This window comes from Polyergus mexicanus, unplaced genomic scaffold (genome assembly GCF_030449975.1).
Source record: "Polyergus mexicanus isolate NDT 795.1 unplaced genomic scaffold, iyPolMexi1.0 SCAF_5, whole genome shotgun sequence".
NCBI classification, from domain to species: Eukaryota; Metazoa; Arthropoda; class Insecta; order Hymenoptera; family Formicidae; genus Polyergus; species Polyergus mexicanus.
Window position 1 is genome coordinate 1,185,988 of NW_027223325.1, and position 11,594 is coordinate 1,197,581.

Sequence of the window (11,594 nt, forward strand, 5' to 3'; positions counted from 1 at the left end):
GCATGGTACGTTTCCGGCTCCTATAAAATCGATGTGTCAAAAATCATATCGGCAAGTCTAGACTCCGTTAATGGCAGATACAAAATAAAAAAAAAAAAAAAAAAGATAATGATATTAAAAAGAAGCGAAGAAAAGAAAAATAAATGGAATAGTATAGGCATTGCTCTCGTTTTATATTCCTTCAAGTTTAGTATAATCGATGTTTAAAAGAAATAATTTATTGCCAGAAAAAGATGTATATACATATCTGAATTACTTATAATCATTATAGATTATAATTCAGATTCGCGTAGTCATTTTTATTTTTTTTTTTTATCTCGTTTTATTCGACGATCAAAGGCAATAACGGAGATATTGGAGATATGGATTTTATAGTGCTAGTGAAATCTTCTTCGCTTTGAGAGCAATGATATGAACGTAATATCGTTGAAAATTAAGGCAAGTTAGAAGGGTTTGTTAAATTGGCCTGCGTTTAAATAAATTGAGATTTTCCGATGTACACGTATATACATACAGGAAGCTAAATAGTAGCTAGTCTTCCCCTATAACGCTACGACAGGATAAACGTTGATTCGCGAGAGGGGGATTAAAAGCCGTGAGTCATCGGAATACGATGACGTAATTAGCGTGCGACCTCTCTTTGTCGCGCTTCTAAAAGTTAGAGGTAGAAAAGAAGAGGATGGAAAAAGAGGAAAGAGAGAGAGAGGTCCGGTAACATTTCTCTTAAGCGACTAATCGAGGCTAGTGCATATATTGAGATGAAGAGGAGGAGGAGAAAAATGATGGGAGGGAGGTAGATAGAAGAAGATTCTCGAGCGGTCGACGAGCTTCGAGTACTATTCTTGGTATTCGCGTACGGATACTCGTGACGTTCAACGACGAAAGGGATGAAGAAGGGCATGGAGAGAGCAAAGGGCGCGTGCATACGTCGCGCACAATACTCTTCATTCTTCATTGTTAACGCTGAGCTCTCCCGAGGAAGATATCTCACGCACCGGTGATTCCGGTTTACCAAAGTTAAAGCAAGGAGAAGAGGGAGAATCGGGAGCGGGAGAAAAATCGCGAGGGAAACGGTAGAGATAGAGTAACATCTCTACGTATATATGTATAGCGATTCTCCTCTTTTCATCCTCCCCTCTCTCCTCGGACCTCGTACCGAGGGTACTCATCGAAGCAGCGTCCCCTCGTCCCAATTACCGTGCCCAGCGTGCATCGCCTCCCATCCATGCTCGTAATTTGCATCCGACCTCTATTTCCTCGCCTGTACGAGGCTGCGTTCTTTTTTTTTATCACCTGAATAATGTATCGCCGATTGTCCGGAAAGAGTGTAAACAGTGGGATAATATTGGAAACAAAATTTCTTGTATTAAGGAAGACCTCGTGAACATTCGTAATCGTAAATATCTAACATTCTTCGTAGATAAACATTATTGCTGCAAGCCTGAAAAGAACGTCTGTTCTGTATACGCAAGCGATAATATATCTTTGAGGTAAACTTAGCCTAATATACAGGGTGAAGGAAGAGCGTGAATTGAGAAAGCGGAAGAAAGGATATTACGATGTGATTACCTACAAGTCACGGATGAAGAGGATAAGCAGCGAGAGGCTGACGTCGACTCGAGCATCGACGACCGACGAGCATCCTTCCGGTCACTTTTCTCCTTTCTTTTCTGCCTTTGTCTCCTCCCTACGGAGAGCACCCCGGACTTCCGGCGACGTCCCTCAAAACCTGGGCGGCGATCCTCCCGTCGCCGCTGCCGTTCCGGCAACACCCACTTTCTCCCCTGGCCTCGTAACCTCGAGGACCACTTTCCTTCTCTCTCGCAGGGAACGGTTACTCCAAGCGGCAGTAGCCCTGCCGTTATCCTCCTCGTCGTCGTCGTCGTCACCACCACAACCACTTCCACCATCAGCCGCCACCACCGCCGTCGCCGTTGCTGCCACAGTCACAACAAGCAACTACGGCAGTAGTAGCAGACGCTCGATGTACTACTGTCAGACAGTTCGCACCCTCCGACGTGTCACGTGAGCTCCTCGTACGCTCTCTCCCTCTTTTCCTCTTCCGCCCTACTATCGCTCCTCTTTCCCCGTTGGGGAAGCGGGAGCTATCGACTCACCCCCGTTAACAATTAATCGTAGCTCGCCGCCGCGCCGTATCTCTCGCCGAGTGACAAGGCTCGTCGCGTTCTTCTCGCGCGCGTCCTCACATCGCGACGGCGTCTCGCGCGCGCGCGACAACGAAGCGGATGAAACGGAACGGAGGAACGTGAAGGTGGTCGCATTCGTTCCGCCGCGGCCGTCGTAGTGGCCGGTGTGGCTGCGCCGCACGGTAACCCTCGCTACTTCGCCAGCCGAAACCACCAGCCTCCCTCCATCACCGTATCTCCCTACTCATCTATCCACCCTTCTTTTCACCCCGTCGACCCGTTGCTGACTGGTCGCCGACTGTCCTAGAGAGAGCGTAATACGCGTAACCGTGGCACGCGCGTGTTCCGGCTCCCGGCATGCGCCATGCGCCCTCGACACGCGCCGCATTTCAAGCCGCAAGGGGATGCGAGCCAGTCTTGGCGTCATCTGGGATTGCACGTGCACACTAAGCTAAGGGGATGGTTGCTAAAAATCTCTTCTTTTTTTATCATCTCGCTATGCAAATCCATGGTTTTCTCTGCGTGCGAGTGAAGAGATCGTTGTTAATCTAAAAAATTGTTGTATATATATTAATTCTTTGTTTCTAAACATGATATATATAAGCTCAATTTTTTTTTTTTGCTAGAGGAGAATTCGTAATTTTGCGTAATTGATGAGAAAAGTGAAGTGTAAAATTATGCGCAATACATATATACAATTAAATTAATAGACGGCATTAAAGTTATGTAAATATTAATTATCGCAAATTCACGATAAGTGAATCTTGTAAAATCACGAATTTTTATATTAAAAAGAAGATTACTTAATAAAAATTTTCGTCTTAAAATACCGATAATGCAGTTGTTTTTATTATTATATTAATAATATAGAATAAACTTAATCATAAGAATTAAATAAACATATATTACATCAATCTCTTATGTGACAAACAATAATATATTAACAGTATCAGGATTACGTAAATGTTGAAACATCTCATCATATTAGAGAGTGATGCAATAATAAAAAATTATTATTTTATTTTAATAAGGCAAAAATATTTTACGTTAATTATTTCGTTCGATCACGTCGCGTCAATTCGAATTTACGTGAACACGACACTCCGATAAAATGCATATACGGCCACTGATTATACATAACTGGATACGAGATACACTCGCCGCTCAGAAACTGTGACCAATAACAAAAATAACATCAAGTGGAGAGCATTTACGCAAGCGTAAAGACGCCATATTGTAGACAGAGATTACAACTTCGAGCTCATAGTTTTTTTCATCTTATCCCATATTCAGTTACGTACAGACATCAATGTTATACAACTTATTCTATGATTTATATTCTAACATATATCTCTGATGTAATTGATAAGTTTGTTTTGTTACATTAATTATAATAATATTATAGCTAAAATCAACGATGATTTAAGCATATTCAATCAGGGTAACATATGATACAATTTTAAAATTTCTTTTAGAAATGCCTTTATGACGCCTTTCAGACTTATCTCCTATACTGTTTACCATTGTTTACTCTCTCTTATCAATATTATATTTCATTCTTGTGAATACAGAGTATCGTCTATAAAATTTTGAACGCCAAAGTGACTGGGTCAAATAAGCTGATAGCAAGATAACTGTTTCAATCATGCATCAGTCAACTGTAGAAGAAATTTTAGAGAAATATATACCAGAGAAGGAATTGAATGAAGTAAAAGGCATTTTATATGGACGTAAAATAGTGTAAGAATTTTCATATTTTATAAAAAAAATATTTAATTTAGAATTCTTAACATATTAATAATCTTATCTGTTTCTCTTTAAAAAATGTTGAGTTAAATTTATATTATGTACAGCAGTCTTTTCTTTATCATTAATTATTGCATAAATTAAGATTATACATTTATTGATAAATATTATTAGACCGTTATATGAAAAATGGGAAAATGAGGAATTTGAATTACAAGGATGGAGCATAAATAGTGACATCATAGAAGAGGTTCGTCCCCTACGTCTTGTTCGTGTCGGATTAATACAACATAAGATTGTATTACCAGCAACAGAGCCCATTTTGAAGCAACGAGATGCGATACATAAAAAAATTGCATCATATATTTTAGAAGCAGCTAAACACAGCGTTCAGATTTTATGTCTCCAAGAAGCGTGGAGTATGTGAGAGCCATAATTTCATTATATGCATGAATGTCATCAATTATAAATTTGTGTAATGATCGATTTGCGAAATTATTGCAGATATGCCTTTCGCTTTTTGTACAAGAGAAAAGTATCCATGGTGCGAATTTGCAGAGGAAGCCGAAACTGGTCCCACAACCATGTTTCTATCTAAATTCGCTAAACAGTATAACATGGTAATAATATCGCCGATTTTGGAAAGGGACTCTGCTGATGCCGATACTATCTGGAATACTTGTGTAGTGATTAACACGGACGGAAAAGTTCTTGGGAAACATAGAAAGAATCATATTCCTCGTATTGGAGATTTTAACGAGTCCACTTATTATATGGAAGGCAATACAGGGCATCCAGTTTTTAATACACCTTATGGACGTATCGCAATTAACATATGTTATGGACGCCATCATCCATTGAATTGGTTGATGTTTGGTTTGAATGGAGCAGAAGTAAGATCACAATCTATATAGGCTTTGTTAGCAAAAATGTTCACAATTATTCACAATTTTTTAAATTTTACAATATTCAGATATCTTATTTAAAATTTATCAATAAATACTACACTCTATATTTATATTTTTAGATCGTTTTTAACCCATCGGCAACTGTTCAAGGATTATCCGAACATTTATGGCCAATTGAAGCAAGATGCGCAGCTATAGCGAATAGTTACTATACTTGCGCTATCAATCGTGTTGGTACCGAGATTTTCAATCATGAATTTACATCTGGTGATGGAAAACCAGCACATAAAGATTTTGGATATTTCTATGGCTCTAGTTATATTACTGCTCCTGATGGTACACGAACTCCAGGTTTAAGTCGTGACAAAGACGGACTTTTGATTGGAGAATTGGACCTAAATCTATGTCGACAAACGAAAGACATATGGGGATTTAGAGTGAGTATTTTATAAAATTATTAATTATCGTATGTGCAGGATATTTTTCTAAATTATTGAGTTTGTTGACGGGATATAAACTTTAGATTCAAGCGCATCATGCGCTGATGTAACTTTGTAATTCATTCTCTGTATAATTTAATAATATTGTAACCATCTTTCATGCAGATATAGTGAATCAATGGAATTAGTTTAGTATAATGAAAATATCCATTTTTGATTTGGTCAAAAAATAAATATGTGAAATAAAAAATCGATTAAAACATCTTATGAAATGTATTCTTTATAGAGTTCACAAAATTTAAATTATACATAAATTATAAAATGTATCATATGAAGAAGAGAAAAGGCAGTCAAGAGCCAATGCGGTAATTTGTGAGCATATGTTTTATTATAATCAAATTATATTTAACTAAATGATAGGCACAATCACAAAAAGCATACATTTTGGTCCTTTTTTTGGACCATCTTCAGTGTAATTTAAATATATGGATAATATATTATAATATATTCCTAATTGTAACAAATTATTGCGCTGGCTTATGATTGCATTTGCCTTCCTTCATATGATATATTCATAAGAGCCTTTATTAGTTTATAAAAAATATATAATATATATATATATATATAAATTTTATGTTAATTTCAGATGACACAAAGACTCGATATGTATGCTAAAGAACTTGCTGAATTCACAAAGTAGAAATGAAATTTAGGGTATTTACAGAATATTTACATCACCCCTAATTCTATAAAATTTATTACAAAAGTTCAATAATGTATTTTGCATTTTAGAGGCCCAATACTTCCATTTAAGGATATAAACTTATCTACCAATGTACTGAATAATTTCAGAGAGAGAATCTATAAAAAGTTATATTTTTCCATAATATCAATGATTTATTTACATTGTATAAATGAGTTATATTTTGTATTTGCAAACTATGTATCACTCTAAATAGTTACTTTACTTATATAAAATTATAATAACATTTTATACACTATACAGCATTAATATCTAATATCTCTCCTTGTATGAATACTTCTTTTCTATTGTATTTCATAAAAGCAACAAAATAATTAAATCAATATAACATAGTGTTTTTTATAAATAAATCCTGTGAATTAATTTCTCTTTTCATATTGTACATATTGTTTTTAAAAAATTTTGTACATATTTCTCTATGAAAATGTCAAATGTAAATGTTTTTTATATATAAATTCTGTAAATTAATTTATTTTTACATTGTGCATATATTATTTTTTAAAAATCTTACACATATCTCTCTATGAAAATGTCATTGGCCATTGATATATTAAGTATTAATATCTATTGCATTCAAATTATAATCTTTAAATATTTATATATAGCAGTATTCTAATTATATTAGATTGTATATTGTACTTACAAGATTTATACATTTGAGATACTATCCAACACAGCAGTATGTGTTTGTTTGCGATAATGTAAAGCTTCTTGATAAGCTTTCTTCACAGCTTTTCTATCTGCAGGTTTACGCGATTCAATTAACTTTGCTTCGTCTACTTCTTGCGATACTCCGAGTTTTTCTAATTTTTCACCTGGCAGCCATTGCCTGAAAAATTTGATATAATTACTAAATCAAACACATTTTTACTATTCATAAAATATATATAAATATATATGTGCATTGTGAAATGTAGAAAATTTTGTATAATTATATAGTTTTCATTTTCCTATTTCAAGATTCTCTTTATGTAATTAATAATTTTGTTGTATAGATACAGAATCTTTAACGATAAATATATTTTACAATAGTAGATGGAATGATAGATATTTCTCCTATTGATAATTAAAATAATTCCTTTCAAGGTTTGATTGGATACCCTATTTTTTCTTAACTTTTGATCTTTTATAATTCGGTATCTTGATAATTAAATATCCAATCAAGATTTTTGTTAAAGTTTCTTTAAAATTATAAAGAATATTTTTTTATTTATTTGTGCCTTTGATGCATAATTTGACAAAATTCTTTTCTATTTAATTGATTACAAAAAACTACTCATATCTTGATATTTTTATTAAAGATGTTCACTAATGTAACCTATTATCAAACATTCAATATAGTGATATTGAATTAAAAATTAAAAATTATTACCATGTACGCTTTGTGTCAAAGAAAAGTACAAGAAAGACCGGTTCTTTGTAATTGTCAGCAAGTGCCAAAACATCATCAGGCGGTGCTGGAATCGGCACTCCTTTATGTATAGTGCCTCGGGGTGTATTAGGATCAATAATCAGAGCTGGATACCAAGGATATCCGCGACATTTAGCCCATACAAGTTGCAGAGCTTCTAAACCGTTGCTAGTGGTCGTTTGCTTGCTCTCGTTTTCTTTCTTCGTATCGACAATCTCTTGTCGTTGCTTCTCCTCTTCTGGATCAGGAGTAGTAGATCTACTCGTGGGACAACTACTGCAACTTGATGATTGGCTTTCTCCCTCACCTATATCACTATCCATTGTTCCACTCCTATAAATATTGACTTAATATTAATATCGAGTCATATAATTAACAAAATATATTTTAATATTTTTTAACAGAATATATTATTTATATACCTATATACTTTAAAACTATCACTTTGTTTCTTTTTGTCATCTTCCGAAAGAAACATTTGACTGCTTCTAGCATTACGTGCTCTAGCTTTACGTGTGAACAATACCGCTGTTCTTCTATTTACACCACCTCCACCAATCTCTTTTTCGTTAGATTGCGATTCTGTTTCCACGCGACTACGATTAGATCTTTCTCTTTTTCTAGATTTAGAGCCAACTTGTTCGGATTCAATAACTGGATCAAGCTCAGGATAGTCTTTGCGAGCCTGATCTATCAAGGTTCCACCCTGCTCTTTCATTTTTATTCCTGCCCGATAAAACATAGTATCTTTACGATTATATGCCAAACAATTGCTCACCATCAAATTAAAGTCAGTTTCAAAAGCGGTAATAGAATCGTATTCTTGTTTCTCTAATTTTGTCTGCAACAAAAGAATATTGATAATAAATTGATAATAAATTATATTGATTGATAATAAATTATGATTGATAATAAATTATATTTTTAATAGGTCTTGATAGATTTATATTTTAAAAATAATTCTTTGTATATAAATATAGCTATAAATGTAATATAAAATAATTCTGATAATTGCCTGCATGGTAGAGAGATCCATAGGATGCGATACTATTTCAAGATAATCTGGAACTTCTTTGGTATTAACTGGTTGTCCAAATACATCATTTACATCTTTCGCTTTTATGGCTTCTAATAATGTACGTAAAACACTCTCCAATGGCCGCAATTCGAACCACAAACATTTTTCCTTTCTATAATCATTTAAAAAAAAAAAAAATATATATATATATATATTTTATTTTATAATGTAAATGCTAATGAAATATTAAAGTATAATTAAAAATTGTGAAGTCTATTATTTTAAAATTTATCGAAATTTAAAGATTAAATTTTTAATGCAAACTTAATTTATTTCATTATTTAATTAAAGAACATTGTATTAATGTTGACTATCATTTAGTAAGCGCAATTTTTATATGCCGCGAATACTCACACTTTGAATAATTCTTTTTTTAATTTTTCACGCTTCCGTACTAATTCGCACAACAATCGTGCACGTTCCAAGTCTTGACGCAAGCATTGCCAATATTTAAGCTGACGATACAATTCTTCTCGTAATTCGCTATCGTGCGTCGGCGAAGAGGAATGTTCACCGAGCGGTGGCGGTCTGGATTGCGGATGGGAACTTTGCAGTCTTCTAAGAAGCGGGACACCATTCCTGTATTGTCGTTTCAACGTCCAATAAGCAAGGAGGCGTTGTATCAATTGACTCCTTTTTGGTATTCCTTCAGCTAAACTGATTGAGATAAAATAATATATGTAAAGATTTAATAACATATTAAAATATTGCTTTACACTATACAGATTTTAACTATGTCCGCCCCATTATATCTATATAAATAAAAAATTATTATTATTTTTACCTAGCTATTTCTCTGATTCTCTCAGGTGGAATGGTGGGAATAGAAATAACAGGCGCTGACGAGCTTTTCTTATTAGCTATTGCTCTCCTCCTCGCATCCACGGGATTTGTAGAAGGCTGATAATCGACAGGTGTATGCGCCTCACAATAAGCTGTCTTTTGCACTAACATTGGCTCACCATTGGCAGGTTGCACCGTTCTCATACGCATGCACAAACCAGCCTGCTGAGCACAAGTTACATGGAATGCTGCATAGCAGTTGCTCTTATGACATTGAATACATGCGCCTGCCCCTCTGCGTTTGCATACGCAACATGTAAGCTTCCAACGAGCCTGTGGAATACTCTCTATACTGTCGATGGGCTCCAGAAATACAGTGTTAGCAAATCTAACTTCTGGTATCCATAGAGCGCATACCACATGTGCCCATGTCGCGGGACGATCGGTCTGTTTGAAAGCGCCGCCTCTATTCGGACATAGAACACAATCTACAGCTCTAGATGGACTCTGCAGACACCTTCTACACAACCATTGTCCTTCAGGTATATATGGTACACCGTAACAATCTTGATGGACAGCAAGATTACACATATCGCAAAACAAAATTGCATTACTATTTTGACATTCTCCATCCATACAGATACAACAGACAGCGTCTTCGTCCGCAGCAATGCCACCTCCACCATTACTTTGTTGTTGAAAATATGATTCCTTTTCTAATCTGTCCATCAGCAATTCAAATGTATCAGGTTCTAATGCAGGTGTTAATCCAGAGGCTAGTCTTCTTTCATTCACAATAGAAAGCCATGCAGTGTCTTCCTCATCTAGATCATATTCCACTTCTCCTACATCAAAATAATGTTATTTATCGAATAATATAATAACACAATAGAATATTATAATATATAGAAAATGGAATTTAATACTGTAAGATTTTAATATGAGATAAATATGAGATTAAATATAATAATAAATAGTATATTATAATATATATTGCACATAATAATATTATAAACAAACATTTTAATATTATAGAATTACTATAATTATTTAATATTATAGAACTATTATCATAAAAATTACGGAATAATATTTACCATCGAGTTCTTCACCACTGCGTTCCATAAATCTAATGTAAGAATTTGGAAGTGGTTCAGCCTCTCCTAATTGATCCTCGTAACCTTCTATCTCTTTAACTGTAGCAACAGGTAAAGTGCTAAGAATATTTTTGTCTTCTTTTTCCTTTTCCAATAATGCTGCGTTATATTTTAAACCTTTTTCGTCAAGCATACTTGAATCAATGGAAATTATAGGGATTGCATCTGAGATAGCCAGCTTAATTGATTTGTTTCCATCTTCCCCTATAGGATTTACCTTCAAATATTAAGATATATGTCAATATAACAGATTCTATACAAAATTATTTATTAAAAATATATGTGTACAGAATTATAAGTATAAAAGTATTATAAGAATTCAATTTATAAAAAGAGAAAGAGTTATGTTACAATTTTTATTATAAAATAATGATTGAAATTAATTTATCATCTCTGTATTTTTTAAGTTCGATTCAATAAAGTCTCCCAAATTATTGTTTACGTACAATTTAAAAATTATATTTTAATTCGACATTGAGACAAACAATATTATCTTATAATCCAACTTCTGTTATTCGTAGAGAGAAAACTTGAGAAAGAAAAAAATAGTATATTCTTATATTGTAAGATAGAAACAATATAGTGTTTTAACAATATAACTAAACAATACTTATTCATACCAAAACGAATTTAGCTGCTTCTTGACTGCTGAGCGTCTCTGTGTTCGTAGGACTCGCGCTTTCATTAGGTACACCCATTCTGTTCCTGCCTTTCTTTTTATTAGACTGCGGCGTATTCATCTTCGTTTTAGCTGGGGCAAACGATTGAATATCTAATATGTGTGTCGCCCAGTCACCCACCACTGTTCGGCAAATGTGTTGTTTTCGTATGTTTATGTTACACACGAATATCAGAAGCAACAATAAGATTGCAGCAGATCGCAAAGATAGCCTTATTTCTTTCGCAATAAAGAGAGAAAGCTAAGTAATAATACTATTATACGGCAATAATACTATTATTGCAATCTTCTTTTTTTTTTTATCGGATTGTTCATCAGCTACCATGCTACGGTACCACGTTGTTGACGAAAAGAACGATATTTGAACGAACAATCGTCGTGAAACGACCGCTAAAAAGCGGTGCTCTACGATTGATACCAACTGTGCCGAGGTCTGACGCGTTTCGTTTTGACGATTTTATTTTGTCCAATATGCTTGACTG

At 34.3% G+C, this 11,594-nt stretch overlaps 3 protein-coding genes across 7 annotated transcripts in view; 1 reads left to right on the plus strand and 2 right to left on the minus strand.

Moving 5' to 3' along the window:
• Positions 1-2,572, minus strand: part of LOC138933544 (protein FAM135A) — a 32,424-nt gene extending 29,852 nt beyond the window's left edge. For all 3 annotated transcript variants that reach the window (XM_070296354.1, XM_070296355.1, XM_070296352.1), the window contains exon 1: positions 1,574-2,572. The gene's annotated coding sequence lies outside the window, so the exon portion shown is untranslated. The remainder of the gene's footprint in view (positions 1-1,573) is intronic.
• Positions 1,469-6,286, plus strand: Pyd3 (beta-ureidopropionase pyd3). Of its 3 annotated transcripts, none has more exons than XM_070296358.1 (7): positions 1,469-2,609; positions 3,719-3,887; positions 4,068-4,312; positions 4,398-4,786; positions 4,921-5,238; positions 5,888-5,955; positions 6,034-6,286. In XM_070296358.1, exons 2-6 carry the CDS (start codon positions 3,793-3,795, stop codon positions 5,939-5,941), a joined length of 1,101 nt encoding a protein of 366 aa, XP_070152459.1. In that variant the 5' UTR covers positions 1,469-2,609; positions 3,719-3,792; the 3' UTR covers positions 5,942-5,955; positions 6,034-6,286. The 3 variants fall into 3 exon arrangements, with proteins under 3 accessions (XP_070152459.1, XP_070152460.1, XP_070152458.1); XM_070296359.1 differs by lacking the exon at positions 1,469-2,609 and adding an exon at positions 3,125-3,439; XM_070296357.1 differs by lacking the exon at positions 1,469-2,609 and adding an exon at positions 3,486-3,588.
• On the minus strand, positions 2,625-11,554 carry Br140 (bromodomain-containing protein 140). Its single transcript, XM_070296356.1, has 9 exons — positions 11,054-11,554; positions 10,374-10,650; positions 9,278-10,121; positions 8,848-9,150; positions 8,431-8,605; positions 7,838-8,256; positions 7,377-7,748; positions 6,648-6,833; positions 2,625-2,695 (listed from the first exon to the last, which is right to left on the minus strand). The coding sequence occupies exons 1-8, from the start codon at positions 11,171-11,173 to the stop codon at positions 6,653-6,655; spliced, it is 2,691 nt and encodes an 896-aa protein (XP_070152457.1). The 5' UTR covers positions 11,174-11,554; the 3' UTR covers positions 2,625-2,695; positions 6,648-6,652.
• Positions 11,555-11,594: the final 40 nt, after the last annotated feature.

Excerpts from the sequence above, each read along its gene's own strand:
- Pyd3 (XM_070296358.1), top strand. The coding sequence starts at position 3,793 with ATGCATCAGTCAACTGTAGAAGAAATTTTAGAGAAATATATACCAGAG. Across the intron at positions 4,313-4,397 it reads ATGTCTCCAAGAAGCGTGGA|ATATGCCTTTCGCTTTTTGT; the intron begins GTATGTGAGAGC and ends AAATTATTGCAG. Across the intron at positions 5,239-5,887 it reads AAGACATATGGGGATTTAGA|ATGACACAAAGACTCGATAT; the intron begins GTGAGTATTTTA and ends TGTTAATTTCAG.
- Br140 (XM_070296356.1), bottom strand. The coding sequence starts at position 11,173 with ATGAATACGCCGCAGTCTAATAAAAAGAAAGGCAGGAACAGAATGGGT. Across the intron at positions 10,122-10,373 it reads CAGTGGTGAAGAACTCGATG|GAGAAGTGGAATATGATCTA; the intron begins GTAAATATTATT and ends ATTTTGATGTAG. Across the intron at positions 8,257-8,430 it reads TGGATCTCTCTACCATGCAG|ACAAAATTAGAGAAACAAGA; the intron begins GCAATTATCAGA and ends CTTTTGTTGCAG.